Source organism: Thunnus thynnus, chromosome 9, assembly GCF_963924715.1.
Source record: "Thunnus thynnus chromosome 9, fThuThy2.1, whole genome shotgun sequence".
NCBI lineage: Eukaryota > Metazoa > Chordata > Actinopteri > Scombriformes > Scombridae > Thunnus > Thunnus thynnus.
Window position 1 is genome coordinate 22923166 of NC_089525.1, and position 25254 is coordinate 22948419.

Here is a 25254-nt window from a genome sequence, read left to right on the forward strand (position 1 = left end):
TCTTCATGTACCTGGTGCCAGGACTGATCTTGGACGGACTGCTTTTAGTGTTTTAGTGCAGCAGACTCATGGAATATCTTGCAACGTGAAGTAAAACTGAATACTCTCATGCCTCTTGGACATCTGAGGAATGTTCTTAATTACCACCCACTACCCGCCTGTAACTGTTTTAACTGATTTTGTTTGTTGATTTGTATTGTTGTATTTTCCATGATGTAATCTCAGCATCATTGTAAATCAGGGTCACTCTCAACGATTTCTCTGAGAATCTTAAATAAAGGTTGAAAGAAAGAAAGAGGTTGCAGATTGCAACAATCTGAATACCCCCCCCCCCCCCCCCGAATATCTTTGGGTTGTTGACTGTTGGGCGGGACAAAACAAGACATTTGAGTTTGCATCTTGTGCTTTGGCAAACAGTGATCAACATTTTTCATAATTTTGTAGACCAAATGACTAATTGATTAATTGAGAAAATAATCAACAGATTAGTCAATAATGAAAATAATCATTAGTTGCAGTCCTATATGAGAATGTCCGAGTAGAATTTGTACACAAATTATGTAAATACTGAGGTTACACAAAGAGAAAAAAGAACATCTGTGAACATCTGGCTACAGATTCAAAGCAGAAAACTGTGTGAAACTGAGAGTTCCCACTCCGTGTGTGACGCTGAGGTTACCCATGCATACACTGAAGTTACAAGTGTGGCCTTGGCCTTGCTGAGTGTGTGCATCTTTGTGTATGTGTAACGTTTTTCTTCAGCTACAAATCTTTACTTCACATTCACAAACTCAAATGTCTCATTCACAGGTTAACACGGGTTGATATACAACAGAGACCATAGAACAAAGGACAGATTGTTGTGCAAGTCTGAAACATTCAAGGCTGATGCATGGATTCTGAATGTGCACAGTTATGGACAAGGCTGGATTAACAATTAGTTGCCCCTGAACTCCACAGAGCCTGAAGGCCTATCAATAGGTTTGTGCAAAATTGAATTTAAAATTGTTTTGAAATACATGCCACCAAAGAACAAAATCAACTGACATGATAATGGCCTTGAGGTGTGTCCTACTTTATTACCTAATTTTGAGGACCTCTTGAAAAAGGTCCCTGTGTCAACGTTTAGTTTTATTCTTCTACAGTTTTGAGCTCATATTTTGTATATTTCTAAATTAATGTGTTGAGTCAAAATACCACACAGCAAACTGGGACCAGGAAACAGGGAAGCAGGGAAAGCAGGGAAAAACTGCTCCATCGAGAGTGGGACTAACAGTGGGTTTACAGAGAGGCCCAGCTGCTCATTTTTGCCCTAGGGGCCCCCCTAGCTGGTTATTTATGAGCAGGTATTTCACCATAATGTACAGTAGGAGTAAAGAATGAACGACAGACACATATTAATTTGCAGTTTCTTAATCTTAGGTGTTAAAACATCCAACAGTGGCAGTTCAGTGGTCTTCTTAATGTAATGTTAAAACAAATATTTACTATTCAGATTCAGTCAAGGAAGACTGACAGAGTGATACATTTGAGTGACAGATAACAGTATAGAGGGCAGGAAACTGTGGGTTTACAAGATAAGGTTAACTCATGTTGCAAAGAAATGAAACATGGACAAGAATTACAAAGGCTTTCAGTTATTGATATGCAATTACTAATCAATGGATGATGAGAGTAGGGTATCGAGCAAGTCCAGTTGTTTGTGTACAAAGTTGTTTATCTGTCTTCGACTCACACACACATACATCTTTGCGTTAGACTGGACATACAGTGTCATTTTTGTGTTGTGTTTTGTAAATATAAGAACAAATAAATAGTTCCTTTCGCGCCTGTTCGGCTTGAAGACTTCCAAGTATTTTCTTGCCTCGTTAAGGAATTTATGACATTTGCTAAGAGCTGACTGGTTTCCTCACAGTGCACATAATGGCCTGATAGCAGCACATTGTTAGCTGTTTAACAGGTGTGTGTTTGTGTGTGGAGCAAGTTAAGTGCATTGCTGACGGGCTAGTTTAGTGCAGAAACCCAAAAAATGGTATTCAATGATGTCCAGGAACAAGCTACCAGAGGGGCAGGTCACAACATTTTAGTGCTTCAGTTTGATCTTTCTTAAACAAGTGGATTTCTTTATTTGCTGTTTTACAGCGTATGTGAGCAGATCCTCGCTCTGACTCGGACCTTTAAACACTTCAAAAACACTTTGAGGTGAACACACATTATGTCACTTGACCCTTTTAACCCTATGTGTGTGTTATGTAAAAGGTGTTAACTCTATTCCTGCGCTAAGCTGTTCTGACAAGTTGATGACAATCTGACAATTGTCTAGTGGAATATTTAAGCTTCTTATAAATGTGTCCATTACATTATCAGATAGACCAATAAAAAAAAGTACAAATAAGTATACAAATACTTTTATTGAAAAAGATCCTTCATAACAAAAATCAACCACTTACAAAAAATATATTGCAACATTACAATCTCAAGTGTACAAAGGCAATCTTGAAAATGTATCAATGCAATAGAAACATATTGCACTCTTCATGTTTTTTCAGCACATACTTGATTATAAGGCAGAAGTTTACAATCCTCAGTTTTTACTGAAAACACAACATTTGAAGACACATCTTGACGATCAATTTCAGCTTTGTTGCTAATAACATACTGTACCGTGGTTGACATCTGCAATTGCAACTGTGTAACGTACTTTTCTTCAACACTACTGCTACCTTGCTGGTAAAAACAATACTGTCAGTGTAAAATGTGTAGATTTTAAACTCCAGCATTTGGATTTAGAGGAAACATTAGCTCATTTTTAAAAAAACACAGTACATGCATGCCATCTATAACAGCATGCTTACATGGCTAATTCCATTATATAACCTGAAATATGGACAGCTCTAGGCACATATTGCATCTGCAATAATTTACTGAAATGACTGCACAATAACATTGAACTAGATGCATCAAACATAAAAAAAAACAAACAAACAGTGAAACGTTTTTAGACAGTGCCTCAATGGAATGGTCACCATGTATTTTTTTTAAGATTTAGATTAATGTGTTGAATAATAATTACTAACTGATAAATTTTCTAACCTATCATGATATATAAATGTTGATTGTTAATCTGATCTACAACATTCTTTCCTTAACAGTAAATTCCTGCACAGTGAGGTTTTGGTTACAAATATAAAATGACTAAAACTAAGTCTGAGTTTTACTGATAAGCTGTCCCGGAGACAGATGAAAAAAGGGGCCTCACATGTGCTTCCATGTGTCCACATGAAATATAAAGTGCTATTGACAGAGTCATTGCTCTGTTTCACTTGCAGTTAATTATTTGGCCTCCAGGAAATAGCTTTTGCAACAGGGTGGCAAAGAGCAGGAGGCTATGATGTCTTTCTTTGCATAGTAAGATTTGACGTATCCATCAGAAATGTTGTCCCTGGGGTCTTTGGTTTGGAAATAAGCAGACATTGTTACACAGAGCAGCTATCGCAAAGAGTCTCTGTATTTCTTAACACATCACTTTCACACCATGGCAGGATTGGGTTAATTGTATTTTTGTGCATTTCAGGTATTTCACTGAATACTTTGTGGTGTCACAGCTTGCATCCAAACGTTCAGCTCCATCATCTTTTATCTGCTTTGGTTTTCTGATGCTTCTATCATGGCTCTGAATCTTGAGTTTTCATCTGCCAGCAAAGCAACGGGACTGTCAAACTCCAAAATCTATGAGAAAGAAAAGGATAAAAACAATGATCAGAACTAATATACAAAGCCAGAGAATCAACTTACTCATTCTATGAACTTGTGTAGGGAGAAAGAAGAAAAAATCAGACATATTTCCTCTAAGAATATTGCAACCTTAGTTATTTCCCGCAGGCAGCATATGAAAAGAATTTTAATGTCTGGAAAATATTGTCCTTAGAAAGCCCCTTTATGCTTTAGTGAATGATACAAGTTTCTGTAACTTCTGTAGCTAATTGATTACTAATAGGTACTTAACACTCAGCTGTTGTTGACGTGGCTCAAAAGCTTTTTTGCAATTTCTCCTTTTTTGGATAGCTTATAGTACAGCTACACACAATTAATAATAAAGAGAGACAAAGAGGATATATAACAAAAGTCCTGGGCTGGCCTGCAAGTGGTCGCTTGATCATGGTCGCCCAGTTGGAGGGTCGTCTCCCTCACTGTGCTGCAAATTAAGGACAACACCATGGAGCTCATCTATCCTCATGCATTCATCACGTTTCATTCACCCCTCTACAGTCTCCACAATGATAAATCCTTAAAAAGCCAGGTGAACTCTATTAACAGAGTTAAAGGGTGACACACAAGACCACCAAAGTAAAGTGTGCGCTGTCTTATTCAATCCATCAGCTCAAAGGGACCAATTCACGCAATAAATCAGGTGTGTTTCAACTTGGTAATGAGTTTCAACCAGAGGCCGGATCCTGCAGCACCAGTCATGTTGCATTAATACAAACCTGGCCGTTGTCCAGGACCATGACCCTGCTGCAGTTCATCACAGTGTTGAGACGATGGGCGATGATGAGGGTGGTGCAGCTGCCAAATTCACAGCGAATGGTCTCTTGGATCAGACGATCTGTCTCAGTGTCGGTGGCTGCCGTTGCCTCGTCCAATATGAGAATCTGGGAGAAAAAGCAAATGTTACAGAAAAAATATCAGATAAAGAAGACAAGACAATAAAGAGGAGGATGAAGATATTATTAAGAATTAACAAAGAAATGGTTTTGAACTCATGGTGCCTATGCTTATTGTATAACTGTACAAGATTTTTTTACTGGTTAACATGTAACATAAAACACTATTAACACAACAAACCAGGAAAAACACCATATATGATGCTGCTGATGCCTTGTTCATGCTTTTATAAAAAGGCTAATGAGCTGCAGTTATGATGCTAGCCACTAGGGGGCAGTGTTATCTCATGCAGGGAGAGCACACAGGGGTTCTGTTTTCCCATTATAAAAATGAGGAGAACCTCTTACTTGAATTGCTGTCATCACCCATCCCAAACAATGTTACACATGTAAATGTGAAATAGCAGAATTATACAATCAGCACCTTGCTGTTTCGCAGCAGAGCTCTGGCCACACAGAGTAGCTGTCGCTCTCCCACTGAGAAGTTCTCCCCGTTCTCTGTTACCTCCGAGTGGAGGGAGTGAGGCAGCTGGCTGACCTGAGGAGGGTCAAAGATACACAGAGGGAAGAGAACAATTGTTACAGGCATTTTCTATTCAAGTATGTGTAATTTAGCATAATTTGACACTGTTTAACCATTTTATCACTTACCATCTCTTTAATATGTGTCTTCTCAAGAGCTTCCCATATCTGGGAATCAGAGTATTGGTCCCATGGGTCTAAATTGGTCCTATAGGGGAATAATTCGTCATTTTAAATTGGATTCAATATTATGACAACTTCACATTAAGACAAGACATACAGTGTATTGCTGATACTGCACTCTCACCCCTCAGCTGACCAAGAGCAACTCTCACCTGAGGCTGAGGTAAACGGGATCAATAAAGCAACCAAATGGAAGTTTTTATAAAAACGGTGCTGATGTTTTGTTTTTGAATCTGTATTGCCTTTCGAATTTAGCTTATCTGTTCTTTCATTTCTGACTGCTTAGCACCATTTTTGTTTCTGTTATGATTTCCCAATGGTGTGGCTTATGATTTACACTGATAGGCACAGCCCAGATTACTGCTGGCCCCAAACACAATAAATAGTATATGCCCAAAAAATATTCAGACAGACAATATCAAGAAAATGGTGGAGGACAGTAATAAAATGGATTATTGACAGAGATGTATACTATATGCTGTTAATTTTAGCTTAAAATATGCAAATTGACTAAAGGCAATGTACATTTTGAAAGCATAAAGCAATGCACAAATTACCATTCTTGTTAATACAAATAATTATCATTGGATTACCTGACAGTGCCAATGAAGAGTACAGGCTCTTGAGGAATGATGGCTAGCTTGCTCCGCAGGTCATCCAGTCCAATCTGGGCAATATTGATTCCGTCAATGATAATAGAGCCTCCAATCAGCTCGACAAGTCTGAACAGAGCTACACCCAGGGAGGACTTTCCTGTAAACAAAATATACTGCATGAACAAGTGTGTGTACAAGTTGAGGAAGAAATGTTAAAAAAAAAAAGGCTGAAATTGCTGCTGGCTGGGGAACATAAAGGGTCACTCATACCTGATCCTGTGCGGCCCACAATGCCGATGGTCTCTTCAGGCAGGATGGTGAAGGACAGATTCTTAAGCACCAGCGGCAGATCATCACGATAACGCATCTCAACATCTTGGAAGGTGATCTTTCCTTGCTGAGGCCAGGAGGGGGCAGGAGCGGCTGCCTCGAGACTTTGTCGCGGTGCTTCACTCTCTAGAGACTGAGATAAGGAACAGCGATGGTATCAGGTATTAATCTCTGAATCTCTGTGGAGGTTCAAGCCCCCCCCCAGCTGATTTGTAGTGATTCTCTCTCTGTGAGCTTTTCTTGACACTTGAGACGGAAAAAGAAAAATGATGGCTGTTGTGTGAAACAAGCCCTGTCATGTGCTCTGGACTGTGTAAAGACCTCACACTGGGTTTCTATCTGCTTCCTGCTGTGTTTATCACACATATACAATCACATATACACATCAAAAACACACGTCTGGACAAGCAAATGCCCTGAATTCAACTATTCTGTTACACTGGGCAGTGTGGTTTGATTTCTAGATAATGTCCAGTGTCCCAGTGTACATAACCATGTACAATATACCTCAGTGCCACATAATCCACCTTCCTCACAGTGCTAATCAATGCTCTTACCTTTATATAATGATTGATCCTCTCTACTGATGTAAACCGAGCCTCGGTTTCTGTGAGCAGTCTCACCGTGAACTGAAACAAGCCAGTCAGCTGCAGGTGACAGAAAAGTATAGAGAGAGGTGGAAGGTTAATGATTAACACTGTCACACCAATTACTGTGAAACACTTGCTATTTATGTGTGCTGCTTCCCTTCAACGAATGAGCAGTAAAACATTTTAAGATGAACGGCCTAATAAACAGATGTGCTGATACGGCTCATTCATAATCCAGCCAATCGATTTAGATTCATATTCCTCTGCCATGGCTGACATGACTCTGTCGATTTTGACATGCACTAAACCACTGAGCATTAAAAAAAGAAGAAGAAAAAAGAACATCAGACAGCTTAACGATGACACAAACGTTCCTTCAACACAGAATCTCTTTTCTGTTTTTACCCTTGTATGTATGCAGCCGTTTGACGTGTCCTACTTCAAATAGGAGAATAAATGGGGTTGAACCATGTATGACACGCTAGCTCTTTAACTTTTATTGATCCAGAGAGGATGTAATAAGTAGGGACAATTTTTTTCGCTCAAATTTACATGCAAACAGTTGGCCAAAAAGACATGAGAGCTTCACAGTGCGACCGGTCTTAAACTGCTGTCAAATGAGCAAATCCATTAAATAGATGCAAAATGCAGGGATTAAAGCAAGAAGAGATTTGTGAGCCTGAAAAGCTGTCCAGGAAGAAATGTGTACAATGTATTGAATTAAGTATCATATGAATTTAAAACTGCTCTATGCCTGAAATCAGACATGGTGCCTGAGGACCTTAACCCCTGAATATATTTAAGTAAAAGTCCACTCTAAAGCACTTTAAAGGCACTTTTATGGTGGCTGTTAAGAACAGAGTAGGCTTCACTGTGCCACATTTTTGTTTGTTTGTGTGTAATGTGTTTGTTTACGAACCTGCACTGCGTACGATATGGCCAGGCCCGCATAGGCTGGAGGTATCTGTTTGTGCATGAAGACAATGAGAAGTGCTACAGCAGTGATAAGAGAGATGCTGATGAGGTCCAGGCGGACAGCCAGCCAACGCATAGCGCAGCTGAAGAGGTAGTTGGAGGCCTGGTTGGTGTCCAGCAATTCCTGATATCTGAAAAGAGAGATAAACACACTTCAGCTTGTGCAAAACCAAGCAGAACTCTGCACATGCTCACTTAGGGGAAATCTCCTGGTATGAGGTTTGGTATATGTGCTTCTTCACTAACCTAAACTGAAAATCTACAAGGAGAGATAAAATAAAAATGAAACTTTAATGATCTCCACGGGGAACCTGGAGACACAGGAGGTACGCGGCTCCTCTCTGACAGACGCCATTACACTCACCTTTGGAGGAAGTCGCGCCCTCTTCCGTAGGCGTGGATGGTGGAGAGTCCCTGAAGACTGCTGGTGATGTGAGAGGTGAATGGTGATTGGCTGACGTTTTCCAGGCGCTTCAGCTCACGGATCAAAACCCTAAAAAAAGGTGGAAAAGGATGTTTTACATTTAAGGAATTCATAATTTCTGTAAAACATATGATTGAAGATGATTAAATGGGTATTTTTCACAAATTGGTACATCGATTCATATTTTGATAGATAATTGAATGCTATAGCATCTTAAAGTATACATTCTTATTTACAGGCAGATACAGGCTAACTCCAGAAATGAATTACAACTAAGTTTATTTTGATTGCTAATCCTAAAATGCTGTGAAAATCCTTATTAAGTGAATTGGAAAGACACTCAGGGTTGCCTCATTTGAATGACAATGGTATGTTATTATGTGCAGTTGGGAGCTGGGTATTTTGACTGTTCCGCATGTGAGGAGTCTTCACAATAAATTACACTCAATTGGGAAATAATGACGAAAAACACTTCACTCCTAAACTGAGCCACAGTATTTACAAAAGAGAAGATCTTAGAAGAAGCACACACATTACATGGAGATACTCAAACATGACTGAGAGATGAGGGAATGGAAAATGCATCAGCTCTAATGATGCAGTTGTGTGGCAGGCAGGTAATGATGTCACAGCGGACAGAGAGGGACACGGTCCACGGCGCAGCACCCGTTCTCCTGACAGAGCACCGGTCGTTTGCCACTATCTGATGCATGCCTGTAACATTATGAGCATCATCGCACACAGACGGCCGTATACTTGGCAGCCGGAGAGACAACAGACTCGCTGTCCACGGGGTAGTGTGAGCGAGAGAGGGTTTATTGACAAAGGTGGGGCGTCTTTCTACTTTTAGACGCCAAGATAGAATGGATGGTGCATGTGAATTACAAGTCTCCCATGAATCATTTTGGTTTTCTCATAAAAGCAGAGAAGAGAGAGGGAAAGAACATGACACTTCCTCGCTTCGGGGCTGTGATCCAGACAAACATGTTTATGCCCTGGGCAGTTTCATTTCAGAATTCAATAAAGGCTGCTTTAGAAGCGGGTAATTTCAATGGGAGATCCAGTTTGATGTAACATCCATACATATCCTGGGACATCGTGACTATGTAAGATACAGTATTTCATCCTTTGAAACAGTATTGCCAAGGGTGATCACTACCTTTTTGTAATCTTTGCGGATCATGTCCTTTGATTTTAGTGCACTTAACATTCAAATCAAAGTTTATCAGTAATTCCACTGGCATTACATACAAATCGACTGTCTTTTAAAACATTAATGAAATATTTTGTAATTAAGCTGATCCCTCAAGAGGCAAACTGGTATCAGATCTGATTAAAGAAATCAAGAATTCCAGTTTATGTGGGGACAAGATATCAACTTATACATATCCACAGGAGGGTGATCTAAAGCAATTCAAATTAAGTCAATGTTTCCTCCAAAAATTCAGCTTTGATAGACAAATAACATTCTAAAATCAAAATCGCCATATATGTTATCATATATCTGCCATTACTTTTATGTTGGAATGCTATAAATGAAATGTATATATTACATACACATTCTTATATGTAAAATAATATTAGTACTATTAATGTATCTCCTTTTTGTACCTTCCAGCACAACAATAACACACAGTCATGTGCTCTTCTTGATCTCTCTGATAGAGGAAATAACAAGATACTGTGGTTATTTCCCATGATACCAGCTAGCTGTTGTTCCCCTCGGTGGATTCACCTTTATTGCACAATTTCTGCAAAACCGTAAATAATGACTAAAGCAGAGTCATCAGATCATCCAAGGCACATTTACCACAGAACAGAAGCTGTGAAAAATTAAATCAATGTCCGATAACAGTCTACACACTTGCAGATAAAGATTATCACAGCGCTTCTCTCACTGGTACTTACCCTCACTTTTATCTTGGTACAATTTGAAGTCACTCACGAATGAAAGTTACCAATTAGAATATCATGTGTTAGCTAATTCATCATACTAAATACCAATGCCCATTTATACAATACAGAAAGTACTTGTTATATTACTTAAAATGTATTTAAACATGAATGACTCAATATTAAAAACATCCTACTTTTGAAAATGAAATGAGTTTTTTTCAATATGTTTATATTATCATATAATCAGGTGACTCCTCTAATGTGAAATTGGTAACTTATTGTGCAAAAATCACAACTTTGCAGCTCTACAGAGGTTTTTAGCATCTTTAAGTTCTGTGTTGATGTTTTTTTCTGTTAACTCTGCTCAGATTGCTTGTAAGGAGTCTGCTTGAATCTCAGACTCAATGCTGATAGACATGATATCAACAGAAGTGATGAGAGTCTGACCTGGACACACGGTTGACAATGCAAAGGAAGACTACGAGGGGCAGGATGGAGACCAGGAACCAGGGAAAGATGATGCCCACCATCCCCAGGCAGAACAGCACCAGAGTCAGGTTCTGCAGCAGCATTTCAGCTTGCATGGTGAGACGCACATCCACTGTGGGGAGAAGACATTAACTATATAAGACACACTGTGTGGTGTTGGATCTATTTATATCTATATGTGAAGAAAACTTTTTCTTTGTCACTCTCTTAGTGTCTTTTAGTGTTATTTTCACAAAATTAGAGCACAATAGAGTCTCCAAATATATTATTCTCTGAAACAAAACCAACCGCCCAAAAAGATGCAAGCCACAAATCAACATGTCAAGCAAAGACACTAGTGAAGTGGATAACAGAGAGCCACTCACTAGGGAAAATGCTTCATGTCAAATCACACTGTGTCTTGGCACTACACCTTGTCAACCAGGGTGACTTCACTGACTGAGTGCTCTCTTGGGGGGGAGAAATTCACCGTCAAGACAAATCAAGCCTCACCCTCATCCATGTCTCTGGAGAAGCGGGTCAGGATACGACCCAGAGGTGTTGTATCAAAGAAGTGCATGGGGCTGAGGAGGAGTCGGCGGAACAGCTTGTCGTGGAGCACGGAGGCAGCCTTCACCGTGCACTGTCAACACAAACAACAGCCGTGTTTGAACATGAGACCTGGCACATGTAAATAAACAACTTAAAGAAACATATGGAAAAAATCTTAGCTTGGATAAACACACAGTTGGATGGAAATCATCTATCGATGTGCTCAGACAAAATAAATACACACAATGAATAAATGCAGTGGCACTTGTACTGTATGTCGCTTGCAGTATTACAAGCGCTACTTCACCATATGCTTAGCATGTGCACAGTTGGTATTTATTTTTTCGCACAAGGCAAGCTGTCAAATCTTCATTTATAATGAGTTTCTGGGAGGCTGACATAAAGGTCATGACCTAATGCGCAAGAGACATTTCACCAATTGGACAGAAATTACATGTGGCAGCAGAGAACAAATTAATTCTATTAATGGAATATTCAACACTCCCAAAGATCTCATCACAGCTAAGAGTAAAAAAAGATTAGCCATCTTTGAAAAATTAGCAATTTCAAGTGGCACACATTAACATGGGGACCTAACCTCTGCAATGCAGTGTCAGGATGGGTTAGCTTGAAAAAGAGGACACACACCCGAAGGGGTGCTGACATGCACGCACACAAGTGCACACACAGTGCTTCTGTCTGCCTCTTTGTTTCCCAGGCAAACACACACACACACACACACACGCACGCACAAAAACACACACACACACACACGCAAACACACACAGCTGTTCTGAAGCTAATAATAATAATAATACGCTAATAACATGGGAAGAGAGCATGAACAAATGACAATAAAGACAATCAGTGGGGAGCATTGCTTAACTGTGCAACACCAATGTATCAACTTTTTATATTCCTTTCAAATGCCGCTATCACTTTAAGGTTCATCAGTGGTTAAGTGGACAGAGCATGTCCAAAGAGGGACGTCTCTGAGGGGATGGCTTACCTTTACAAACACCAGCCCTCTGATTGTCTTCAGAAATAAAGCAGCTCCCATGGAGAGGACGTAAACAGTTGAATAGTACTGAATGTGAGGGTTGAGCCTCATGCTGTTGCTCGCCATCGTTTCGTTCACCAAGATTGATGATGTGTTCTGAGGGCAGATGGAGCAACAAATTACAAAGACTGAGAAAAAAAATCTAATTTTTTTCCCATGTAGTGAATTTTGCCTCTAATGAAATTGAGCACAGCACACTTTGGCATACAAAAAGTACATGAAAATCAGTCAGTTCAATGATGTTTATTATTCCAAGCACATTTCTCAATGGCACCGTCTGCTTTGCTGCACATCTGTTTCTTCACTGTTCGTGCTTGTTTTTAATTAAGTTTACCGTGGTGCTGTTACTTTTTTAATCATGCACATTCAGATTAATGCTCAGTCGGCTGCCAGAACTCATTGAAGCATAGTAGTTATTTTTCTTTTGGGAGCCAAATAAACACTAAAGAGAGGTGTCTTTTATCGTGAAGCAGGATCCTCTCCAAACTCACCCCGCTGCCCTGCCTGATCCAGTGGCTCAGCCACCAGTTACAGAAGGCTATGCAGCCTGTGGTGGAGAGGAAGAAGAAAATGTTGATGATGAAGACTAGCGGACCTCCTGCTGCTTTGATGTAAGCTCCATACACAGACCAGGCTACAGCACCAGAACCCTTCTCTTCAGCTTTCATCAGTTGTTCTAAATAAAAGATGCACCAAAAAAGCAAGAAGGAAAGAACAATAAAGTTACTTGTAAGCCATTCTCAGGCAAACGAGCAGTCAGCATTAATTCAACATGTGGAGTATGAAAGCTGGCTGGGTCTCTCACCTCCTTTTTTGCTGTCCACCCTGGGTGCGACCTTGATAACCTGAACAGCACTGTCAGCCTTTTCTGCATCTGCCTTCTGTTGTTTGTTTTTTAAATTCTCTTTCACCAGATTCTAAGAGACAGAAAAACAAGAGGGGAAGACAGTGAGTTTTGAAAATATCCTCAAACATGCCACCGCCACAAATCACAGCAGCTGTAACAAAAACATCCTGCGAGTCATTTAAACGGAGATATCTGTGACAGGGTCTTTAGCAGCTCACCAGTAAATCAATGCATGCATAAATAATGAAAGGCTTTGTATGCATTTAAGATCCCCTCCAGACATGTTTTAAGATGTATATAAATACTCTACTTTGACTAATAATTTGTGCCTGATATGTTTTTCCACAAAAAAGTTAAATCATGTGGTTAAAATCCTAATTTAGATTTTCAATGAGCACAAAGGAACTTCCCACTTTCAGCAGATGAATGTGAAAACATCCTTTATGTGTCAAACTCTGCAAATACATCATTTTGCACAGTGAAGCTCAAACATCCAACTGAAGGAAGAAGAAAAAACACTTTTGAGTGCAGGGGGGCTTTAACATTTCCCAGCTTTGGGCCTGCCTTTCTGGACTTATGAATTATTCAGCTTGTAATGTACTGTGCAATGTTATTGTGTAGTGGGGGCAAAGATGCTTTATTCAAAAGAACTGGCCTGGTGCCTTAAGTGCCCCTGGCCTTACCTCCTGTTGCATGCTGTTGAATAAGGTGGCATAGTCGCGCTCTTTACCCATTAGCTGAGCATGGGTGCCGTGCTCTGCAATCTGCCCGTCCTTCATCAGAATAATGTCATCACACTCTGACAGATACTGAAAAATAAAACGAGAAAAGCACAGAGGCAAAATAGCTCAGATTTAATGTTGCAGACAGTGCATAGACATTTGCAGCTGTAAACGTAAAGGGTTATCAGATAAGCAATGTTGCTCTCAGAACTACTACTTCCCAGTCATTAGAAGAGCAAAACAGACTAAAGGGGACAAAATGTATGGAATATTTTCCCTCACCTGCAGCTGGTGGGTTACAAAGAGCACAGTCTTGCCTTTGGCGGCTCCCCGTATAGCTTTATTAAAGACATGGGAACCCACACAAGCGTCAACAGCACTCAGAGGGTCATCCAGGAGAAGTATGGGCCGCTCGCTGTACAGTGCACGAGCCATGCTCAGTCTCTGACGCTGTCCCCCACTCAGGTTGGCACCTCTCTCCCCAATCTAGAAAGAGATAGTAAGAAATATGCTAAAAAAACCTCCACATCTCTTACTGTGGTTGCGCTGAATTTCAAACTTAAACTGCTGCATAGGTCATTTCAGAAATCATGCAGCTCTAAGAGTACAGACTTTGTGGACATGTTGTGAAAAGATATACATTTCTACAGATACCTCTGTCATATCTCCATATGGCAGCTCTGCAAGATCTGGGAGCAGACAGCAAGCCTCCAGAACAGCATTATATCTGACAAGGATACAGAGACGTAAAATTAGGGACAAATCTTAACCATCATGGCTTCTGTTCTTAATAACATCATTAGAGTTAAGCTTACTTGTCTTGGTCGTACTCGTTCCCAAACAGAATGTTCTCCTTCAGTGAGTCATTGAGGATCCAGGCTTGCTGGGACACAAAAGCAAAACCACCGCTGGCAGCTACTCTGCCCTCTAAACGGGTCATCTGTGACACAAAAACAGAAGGTTGGAAGCAGAGAAAACGCGAGGAACATTCCTTTTCAAATTGCTTCACGTCGCTTTATGACGTGTGTGAATAAAAACTTCAGGAAGGCTAAAGCTATCCTTGTAGCTGTTTTTGAGGAGGAAACTTAAACTGAGCAATCTAGTCCAACATTCAGTCACCTGTCCCAGCAGAGCAGACAGAAGAGAGCTCTTTCCACTACCAACACCTCCACAAATCCCAACCAGTGCACCCTAGGAAGAGAAAAAACAGTGGCATTGCAAACACTCTGGAGCAAATGGTTTGTTTAACTCCTTAAATAAAAATATCCTTAATTCAATTAATTTGTTTGTACCCTCTTAATACGTAGGTCAATGCGGTGCAGGGTCTTGTGCAGTGGAGGTCGTATGCTTTGAGTGGAGGAGATGGTGCTTTGTGGACTGTCCTGCTCCATATTTGTGAGGAGACTTTGTGCATTGGGACCTTCCTTGTTTCCTTTGCCGTCCTCTGTGGAAATGTAAAGGCTAAGCTTCTCCCTGCGCAGCACACGCTTCATCCCTCCTCTCTTAAACTGCTTTTTGGGAGGTGAGTTGACTTTTGCGGTCGGAGGTCGTGCCCTTTCCCATGCCAGTGTGGCATCATGAAATTCTACTGCATTGCTAGGATCCTCCGTTTTGATCAAAACAACCTCTCTGTCATCCATCATGAAGAGCCTCTGTGGAGACAGACACAACGGGTTACTTTTGCAACATTTAACTCCGACCACGCATTGTGATGACCAAACAACCAAAATTTCCTAAAAAAATCTGCGTTCGCAAAACAACAGCTGGGAATATATTAAAAAAACCTCAAAAGTTTCTGCCTTTGTGACTTGTGACTTGAGGTTGTGGCTCTGGTGTGATGACTGCATTACTTAGCCTCATGCTAATGGCCACACCATAGCAGTGACAATATCATAAGATACAGTCCAACCTCTTCTCTTAGTATATCATTACTTTTTTATGCTCTGCATAGGGGTAAAAAAACCCACAGAATGTCTCGAGCCTTTTGGTGCATCCTTGGCAGGAACGTTTGCTTACTTAACCCTAGTTGGCTCAGTGCAAACATCTCTCACTAACATGTGACATTTACCATGTGTTTGGAATAAAATATGTCGAAAATGTCAGTATGCGATGTAGGTGGGTGTGTTTTTAGCATCAACAGGAGTACCTTTTGATTGGCTTGGTCTGGACAGCCAGAAAAGGCCTATTCTATCAGTCTGTTTTAGTCTGGTGACCTTTATAGAGTGTTTGCACTGTTTGACAAGTGATACAGTACCAGTCAAAAGTTTGGACGCACCTTCCCATTTGCTTGAATGAGAACGGTGTCCAAACGTTTGACTGGTACTGTATGTATATACATTTTGATAGTAATATTCTGTCTATGCTTTAACATTGGGATTGTGATATTCTGTTGTGTGTGTACACAGACTTGAAATCGACCCCAGGCAACGTGTTGGGTAAAAGCGACAGAGGTGGCTGACAGGTTTCTCACCTGGAATCTTTTAACTGCCACAGCGCCCTCTGACAGTGACCTCACAGCCAACGGTGTGACTTTTAAGGCAAAGGTCATGGAGTTGAAAACTGCAACCACGGTGAAAGCCTGAGGCAGAGTGAGTATAAATGGAGAAAGTTATTATAGGATTTTTTTCCTTGGGCAATACCTGTAAAAGTAACTGGCAGTTCTCTCTGGTCCTATATGCAACCAGTACAGCATAAAGGCTTCCTGAGATGCACAACAAATTCTTGTGACATCAGCTCTGAAACAAGTTACAAATTGAAAGCCTATCCATTTGGTTAATGTAAAGAAACACAAGAAATATTATTTTATTGGGATTTGTTAGTTAGCAGAACATTACACCAATCTGAATCCAGATACAGATACATATATGCATTTAGGTCCTTGTGTAAAAATACCTCAGCCGCAGTAAGGTCATAGCCTACAGCCATGTGCAGAGTGAATGTGCATACACTCGCTATCACCACGACGATGGGAGCCACACCCACTGTGAAGCTCTGGATGACCCCAGCTCGCTCCAGTGTCCTCCTCTCTTCTGACCTCACCTCTGTTGAGGAGATAACAAAGAGAGAGAGAGAGCTGATAAAAAAGTAAGAAAGAGAGAAAAGTAAGGGTTGAGTGACTCCCAAAGTGTTCTCAAGTGAACATTCAATCTACAACACTCTAAGAGTCACTAACCAATACACAGAGAGTGGACAGAAATAGATACAAGAGGGAGGACAAGGGCTCCGTACCCATACATGGCATGAAAGGGGCTTCAAAACCTGCTGAACCTTGACAACCATCCAAATCTAATGCCCAAATCCTGCCCCCCACTCTTCCATGTTTGTATCTCCCAAATGCACACGCTAGCTGCTTTGTTCACCCGGTTCACTGGGTACAAACACAGAAACAAAAAGCTTGTGCATCTTTAATTTAGGCCTAGCAGCACTGTGTGTGTGAAATATGAGAACTCCTTCCTTCTGGTACATGTTATTCCCCGTGGGATTCCCTTTGGATGCTACACGTGTGTCTGCATGGACTACAAAGCAAAATTCACAGGCCCTGAGCAAAAACACTGCGATCATCCATTTAATAACAATAGTAATTGAAGGGAATGACACGGTAACTCTTAAGACTGGTCGGCCATTACGTTGAATGCCAATTAATTATCATTACAATAGGTAATCACAGGACAGCAGTGAAAACAAGCCCCACCAGGCTAATGATTAAAAGGGGAAAATGATCCTTATCTACAATCTACAGCAAGGATCTCATGAGAAAAGGCCATCACTAATTCATGGATAAGTAGAGCTGCCTTGACAGTCATTCAAGGTATCATAAGGCTCCAAACACCTTGCAAATTAACCTTGAAGCCAAGGGATTCAAACTGGCCTTGATATTATAGGATGGCACAGGGAAAGACTTAAACAGAGCAAGCTAATTAAAATGGATTTAGGGTCAGGATTATCTTTCCAGTTCACTAAGAGGATAAGTCTAATTTCAGGTGATAAACTGATCATTTAGCTACTAATTTGCAACAGTGACAGACGTTCAACTGAGGTGGCTCTTTATTGTGACTTAGCTGTGAATAAAGAGCCTGATAAAAGCACCCCCGAACAGCATGATGTTTGCATGTCTAGAAAATTGCAAGCTTGTGACCAAAAACAGGAAATGAGTAGTGTATTATGATGTCACTTGGGAGACATTTGGCAACACAACAACAACTCACTGTGAATGTTTTGCGCAAAGGCATCTTCCCAACAATACATCTTGATGAACTTTATGCAGCCTAAGATCTCGTTCATCAGCCTCACACGCCGGTCAGTCACTGACACGCACTTCTTGCGGAAATACGCCGTCAGCCTCGATGCAAGCATCTGTCCAGACAGGAACAGAGGAAATGATGACAAGAGAAATAAGTGGCAGGAGAGGAAATGAAAGCAGACACAATCACATTAACTGTGCTGCAGGTCTGTCTGGGGGACCAGAGTGATAAATGCCTTTCACATCAATACCAGGGTCTCCGGCTGTCAGGCTCCGGCTTAGACTGGGTGTAATTTGAAAATAACAGCTACAAAGTTGACAGGAGATTGATGACCAAAAGACTTCGGATGGTTTTAAAAAGTGTTGGTTGTGTTCTCGAACAGCCTGAATTAACTTAAAGATTTTAAATCGATGACCTCTAATGCCCTCTACTAACCAAATTCAAAAAAGTTCTAGCTCAGAAAATAATGAGTCGACAATGAAGTCTCTGGTCATTAACTTTTGGTTAAACATTTAGACATTTCTAAAATGAAATTGCTTGTCACAGCTGTAAAGTGTCTGATCATTACTTTTGGTAAAACTTTTAGAAATAGTTGTAATTAAATTGCTTGTCACTGCTATAATGAGTCTGATCATTACTTGGTAGCACTTGAAATGAAACTACAAAGTGTTGTTGACAGCAATTTACACTGTATTAAAAACACTGACAGTTGTCTGCGTTTGTGCCTGCATGCTTGTACGTATGTGTGAAAGTATTCATCTGCTCTGCTTTATGTGCCTGTACAAATCAATCCTGTATTGTGCAGCTTCACATAAAAGCTCCAAACTAGAACTGAACAATCTTTTCATCCTTTTTTTCTCACTGTTACAAATGTTCTAGCTGAAGTCTTACCATGGCAGGGTAGAAGATGATGAAAATGGCTGACCCCAGCAGGGCAGTGGGACCCAGGAAGTACGCGGTGTAGGAAAGACCCAATATTCCCACCAGGGGCCCTCCGGCAAGCAGGCAGCCCACTGACACTGCTTCATACAGCCGCTGGCCGTCGCTGGAGCACATGTTGATCAACTAAGTATAGACACAGTGGCTTACATTACAAATTACAGAAAAAATTACAATGAACATAAGCTGAAACCTTATCAAACAATACATACTGAGAGCTCACCATTAAGACTATAAAAGTAATTTTACGAATACAGTCGTCTTTATTCCCACATTTACTTGTTGTACAATGATTCCTCTTAAGCTGTGTAATGACTAATCTTAGACAGCCTCCCCTCCCTCAGGGTTTGGGATTTGTAGAGATCTAAGCAGGAATGGTGTAAGAGTAGAAATTAAATCCATCTCAATCATCTGCATGTGGTGCCCTGCAGCGAGGGATGATTTAGTTAATTTGGAGATGAGACCCCTCCAGGGTTATACCACCGACCTCGCCTGGGCTGATGTCTTTAGTGCTGCGCAGGCGGAGGATCTTCTGGAAGGCAAAAGTAAGAGCTGCCCCACGAAGGCGTGCTGCAGTGCGGTAGTTGACGGCCCACATGAGCGCCAGAGACCAGGAGCGCATCAGTTCCAAGAGGAAGATCCCTGCTACTAGAGACAGGCCATACGGCACGCAGCTTTCAGAGGTCTGGGTATATTCCAGCAGAGCTCGAACCAGGAGAGCCTGGGGGACAAGAAGAGAGAGAGGAGACAGAGTGTAAAAGAAGGTCGAGGAAACAGAAATGAAATAGTGCCAGAACAAAAATTATTATCAGAAATGAACACAGACAAAAAGCGGGAACATGGTGGAGATAAAGTGGGACAGGAGAAGGAGGAGAAAAAGAACAAGGAGATAAAAAGGGTACAATTTAGGAAATACCATAGATTGAGATAAGCGCGGCAGGGAGCAAATGAAGGCGACAAAAAAAGATGAGAAGAGGAAGATGAAAGAGAAAACAGAGAAATATTCTGAATGAACAGATTAGAGATAATGTGAGTAAAATAAGCATAAAAACTGGATAGAGGGGCTATATAGACAAACTGTCAATTTAAAGGCCAGACCGAGACTATGAAAAGATTAACATTTTGTTTTAAGTAAAACGTGTACAATAAAACAGAAATTGATAGATATACAACACTGCTCTGTCAGCAAGTGCACTGAATAAATCAAACAGGAATTTGAGACAAATACGGCATTGTGTAAGAACGAAATCCAGTTAATGCTATTAGTTGCGGGCAGTAGCAAGCACGTGGTGTACACATAACATGACATCAAAATTAACAGTTTATGGCAAAAAGAACAATAGTACAGACTCAATAAGATCACAGACTGGGAACTCCAAACATAATTACTCCTCAGTTAAAGGTGATCCTTTAATATTTCTGATTGATTTCAAATATCTGCACTTTGAATCTCTCTGTTTCCTGATGCGTATCTAAGGCCACTTTTAGGGAAGATATCTCAAGCCAAAAATGTGAGAGATAAAAAAAATACCGCATATTTCTGGACCAAAGCGTGACTGGGTACAAACCAGCTAATCTATGGTATTAATATGGGTTTCACTATCTAACGCTTTGTAATCTGCCAGTATGTTTTCATTTCAATTTTCAGACCAGCGTGAAATGGGATAAAGCGATTTTCAGAAAATACGCCCGGACTTGGGACTCCAAGCCAGCAACCACGCTGAAAGGCATATTAGTCGAATCAATGGAATATAAAAGGAAAAAGGAGGATTTGAACAGTACTCACGGGCCCAACGAAGCCTGCCACCATTGTGAGGAGGAGCGAAAAGATGGCCACCAGCATGCGGGTTTGGCAGAACCGCCAAAAGACTCTTGTCAGGGATGCCCCCTCTCGCCCTCGCCTTTTCAGCTCATCATGCCACAACGATTCAAGCCTAGAAACAGGAGCACAAAGACAAACAACATGAACACTTCGGCTCATTATTTCCACCCTGAAGAAGACACTGAGTGATTGAAATTGGTTTGTTTGTTTTAACCAATATCCCTGATTAAATAAAGGCTTTCAATATAAGTCCTCTCCTTGCCTGAACAATGTTTTCTTTTTTCTGTGATCATTATATTATTACTAAACTTAATTTACTTGAATGATGACAATTAGTCAAATTAATTTGTCTACTCTTTGGCACATTAATGCTATGCAAAGTACCTCGATAGTACCAATTAACTGTATATGAAAGTTGGCATTTTTGAAGAGCGGAATTATCATGAGTAAAAAGAATATTTTATGTGCTGTCATTTTTCCTTAAATTAAGTTGATTAAAAACTGTATAGTTGACTTCCAATTTATCAGACCACCCAAAAGCACAATGGGGGATATAAACAGGCTAACAGGCAATCATGGCAGCTGAAAACCACAAAAGAAAAATTACAGCAGTTAGTCTGATAATAATCTAAAGGTGACCTACAATATACAACATTTTTTTCATGAATGATTCATCACATTATTAGACTGAGAAAGGTATTACCAAACATGTTAAAAGATGTGCTAATGTGCTTTTATTGCTGTATAATGCCCCTTGAAGAGGGTAAAATATCTTGTTGGCCAAATGCATCATTGCTAATGACTCAATAAAGCAGCAGCAGAGCAGCTGCAGAAAGTAATTTACGCCCTAATGACTTTATTAAAAACGTATCAAAGATAGACAGAACATTAAACCACTAGACTCTCACACAGCCTGATAATTACTACTTGAAATCAAATGGTGTTGAATCTAAGAAATTACAATTAATTGCAGCCCAATTGCTGCAAAGGGCACAGCTTGAGACAACGGAAATGAAACTTCTGTGTGAATAACACATTGTGTGGTGCAAAATCCCCTCAATAGACCAAGCAGAGACCAGTGAACATTGTAATGAAAGAACAGCAAAGAAAAGAGAGACTTCTATACTAACATGCACCTACATAAAGGTAAATATGAATACACTATACATCCACAGTAATGTGTATTTATAGTTTTCATCACCAAAATGAATAACATTTCTAAGACTTAAAAACTCGATACAATAGTATATTTTTTATGTGTGCGTGGTCACACACATGAATGGGAATGAGAGCACCAGAGCAACAGCGCGGTATCCAAAGAAAGAATGATTTGCTTTTAAACATGGCTGAAATGTTCCTAGCAGTCATCGTCTCTGTTTGCCAGATGGCAAGCATAGCTGATGTTTCGAGAGTGTGTTGGCCAGGACATCACATTCAAGGTTCGCACCTCAATGAGCACTAACAAGTGTCAACTCTCCCAGGGTGCTTTTCCCATTCCCCCCTCTTGCCATCATCTCGGCTTTGCATCTGGGTTGCGTAACTGTTCTTGCTGTGTAAACACAAAATAAAGCCCTCCCTTCTCCGGTGACTCTACAGCGCTCATGCATACCATCGCCTAGCCCTGCTAATGTGATAGCTTTGTGCTCCATTGCTGCTTCCCTTTCTGTGTTCCTTAACATGCACACAAAGCGGCAGCAGCACTAAATGTCCAGGCCCCGAGCCAGAGCCTTTTAACAGAACGGGTCATTTACTGTAAATCCCTCACAGTTGTCACCAGACACAAGAGTGAACTTCCTCCTCTTCTATACTGTCGAGTCATGGTGACTCGACGGTATAGAAGAAGAGGAAGTTCACTCGTCACGAGAGTAATGGAAAAAAACATTGGTTTTGTTTTCAGCGAGCAGTGAAAACTAAACACCTCCTAATGTGCTTATTGTAAGTCTGTATTGTCCATTCATAGAATTAGTGCATTACTACTTGGCATTGCTCAAGCTGTGGTTTGGCAGGCACACAGTGACTTTTATCTCATGGTCTGCTCTATCCTGGCCCCAGTCAATGACAGCTAATGAATGTGACAGGGAGACACAGTGCATCCCAGGTAGAGGAGTTAATGACATAACCACCCAAGTCAGGCACTAACTCTCACTGTAATCTCTAATCCCTGCTATTCTTAGCAGCCTCCCGTACAAACACAAACGTCCTGCGTTGGTAAAGAAAGACTGGATGTTCATCAATTAAGTCTAACTGGTGCCAACATGTGTTCAGAGAGTACACAGCACATTGGATGGCACGCAGAGAGGGAATCACATCCTTACCGCTGCACAAATCCCCACACCAGGAATACTGCAATGCAACCTTGGCCTTGCACCTGTTGTCCTGTTACCGTCTGTGTTTGACCAAGTTTATCATCACATCAATCTTGCTCACGCATAGAGCAGGGAAAGCAGAGAAGGTTCCTCAATATTTGTTTAAAAAAGAAAAACAATCTCAGTGACCCTACAGAGTGAGAGTGAAACCAGTGTGGTGTAGATCACGAGTTCACCTCAGCCCTGATACGACAACATAAAACATGCATACGTGATTTTTTCTTTCTTTTTTACAAAATTACAGCAACATTTTGACTTCTATTTAAGTAGGAGAGAAACATACAAGTGACAAAGCAATGCATCTAAGTATGTCCACCAACACTGGATTACAAACAGGTTTAGGCTGGTTTACTACATGTTAACTGGTTTTGGTAAATTAGAGAATTTGCACCACTAAAGCGCATTCTCGTCGATGTGTTCACACCTAACCTGCTTGGTGCAGTTCAATCAAACACTGCTAAGATTGCATATTTGTTTCAGTTGGTTTAGGCTGGTGTGAAAGCTGCCACTCAAACTCTGGTGCAGACTACCCCCAAGCAATGTGTCAAAATCTAGTTTTGACACTTTCATTATTCTGTGTTTAAACAAATGGGCACAAATAAATAGCTGAGACACAGAGAGCCTGAGGCATATAGGACTAGCATAGGAGTACTGGTTGGTCTACTTGGAGTCTGGACATTCATGAACCACTGAGCTACCCATTTGTAGTCTGCTGCTTTCTCTGAACTTAATGGGAGCATACACAGGGTCCATAAACAATTCACACAACACAGCAGGTGGGGCTCAATAGGGGGACTGACAGCATATTTGTTTGCCCCAGGGATTCCTAAGAGCTTAATCTGGCAATGGTGTCCCACCTAACAACCCATTTTATTCTTCAATATGGTTGCACCTGTGTATGAAATTGATCCATTAGGAAAAAAGTCTGACATTTGTGGTATCATACCATTTTGTGGCATGACCTCACCTTTAGACAAACCATTTTCGTGTAATGTCTCACACCGACTCCTGTTTTCTAGGAACAGTGTGTGCCAGCATCGAAAACTGTTTTCTTAACACCGCAGGTCACTTTCATCAGACAGACCTCAGCAGTCCCACTGTTACCTCACCTCTGGCAGTTGATTTCAGAGGCTTCGTGGCAAGACAGTCCCCACACATCATCTATGGACAAGCTGGACGTCTTGTAGGCCTTCAGCGCCAGCGGGGACAGCCAGTGCAGAGTCATAAATGAGAAGAGGCCAGCGTTATCGACTGGGTGCTGGTGTCTGGAATGGAGAAGAAGACGTGGAAATGGGTGAGATGTCTAAAAGTGCAGGCACACACAGAGGTGCTATGTTGGGGGAGCGGACCCATATAGGCAGTTGAGAATGAAGCGGCGCCTTTGGTCGCCAGAGTCGATGAAAGGTGAATCACGCCCGCAGTGTTTGAATAGTAATTTGCACACTCTTCACAGAAATCTGAGAGAGCAGCGAAAAAAAAAAGTTCAGGGCCAGTTTATCAGTCGGCGTATGTTCAAACATGGTGCCGTCTGTCACTGGGGGATAAGTCTCAGTCCCTTATCTTGGCCTCCTGCAACTCCCCAACAGTCAGCACATTAGACAAGCAGCAAACACAGTACAAGTGAACTTCTGTGTCTATGTACGACTTTAAAGGGATATGTCTGTCAATGTGCCTGCCTAAAACTGAGTCTGTCTTTATGTCTGCTTTTATCTGGCTCACTGCCAGAGTCGCCACATGAATTTAAAGATCCCCTTCAGAAGTGTTTTAAGACGTATAAAAATACTTTGATACTTACTTTTACTAATAGTTTGTGTCTGATATGGTTTTTCTGCAAAAAAAGTTCTATTACCTTGTTAAAAAACTTAAATTAAATTGCAAATTACTTCTTGTACCTCATTGAAAAATCCATAATCTATTAAAATAGAAATATTCTTCACAGATGAAAGATGTCTCATACTTCACTGAAGTGTTCACAGTATTCTCAGTGTATGTGCACTGGAGGCTTCAAGTATCCACGTCACACTTGTGTAAGTTGCAAACTGGCAAAAATAGCTTGC

At 40.8% G+C, this 25254-nt stretch overlaps 1 protein-coding gene across 3 annotated transcripts in view; it reads right to left on the reverse strand.

Moving 5' to 3' along the window:
• Positions 1-2392: 2392 nt before the first annotated feature.
• wu:fb13g09 (ATP-binding cassette sub-family C member 5) overlaps positions 2393-25254 on the reverse strand; it is a 36215-nt gene continuing 13353 nt past the window's right edge. For all 3 annotated transcript variants that reach the window (XM_067599745.1, XM_067599746.1, XM_067599744.1), the window contains 27 exons: positions 24307-24462; positions 20796-20943; positions 19497-19730; positions 18962-19135; positions 18035-18182; positions 16722-16870; positions 16300-16407; positions 15122-15481; positions 14949-15020; positions 14645-14769; positions 14484-14556; positions 14112-14315; positions 13791-13916; positions 13066-13177; positions 12752-12936; positions 12210-12356; positions 11162-11291; positions 10628-10781; positions 8225-8353; positions 7805-7991; positions 6853-6942; positions 6236-6428; positions 5963-6122; positions 5316-5394; positions 5089-5202; positions 4488-4652; positions 2393-3729 (listed from right to left, as the gene is read on the reverse strand). In XM_067599745.1, the coding sequence (XP_067455846.1) occupies positions 3637-3729; positions 4488-4652; positions 5089-5202; positions 5316-5394; positions 5963-6122; positions 6236-6428; positions 6853-6942; positions 7805-7991; positions 8225-8353; positions 10628-10781; positions 11162-11291; positions 12210-12356; positions 12752-12936; positions 13066-13177; positions 13791-13916; positions 14112-14315; positions 14484-14556; positions 14645-14769; positions 14949-15020; positions 15122-15481; positions 16300-16407; positions 16722-16870; positions 18035-18182; positions 18962-19135; positions 19497-19730; positions 20796-20943; positions 24307-24462 (4015 nt within the window). In that variant the 3' untranslated portion in view covers positions 2393-3636. The remainder of the gene's footprint in view (positions 3730-4487; positions 4653-5088; positions 5203-5315; positions 5395-5962; positions 6123-6235; positions 6429-6852; positions 6943-7804; positions 7992-8224; positions 8354-10627; positions 10782-11161; positions 11292-12209; positions 12357-12751; positions 12937-13065; positions 13178-13790; positions 13917-14111; positions 14316-14483; positions 14557-14644; positions 14770-14948; positions 15021-15121; positions 15482-16299; positions 16408-16721; positions 16871-18034; positions 18183-18961; positions 19136-19496; positions 19731-20795; positions 20944-24306; positions 24463-25254) is intronic.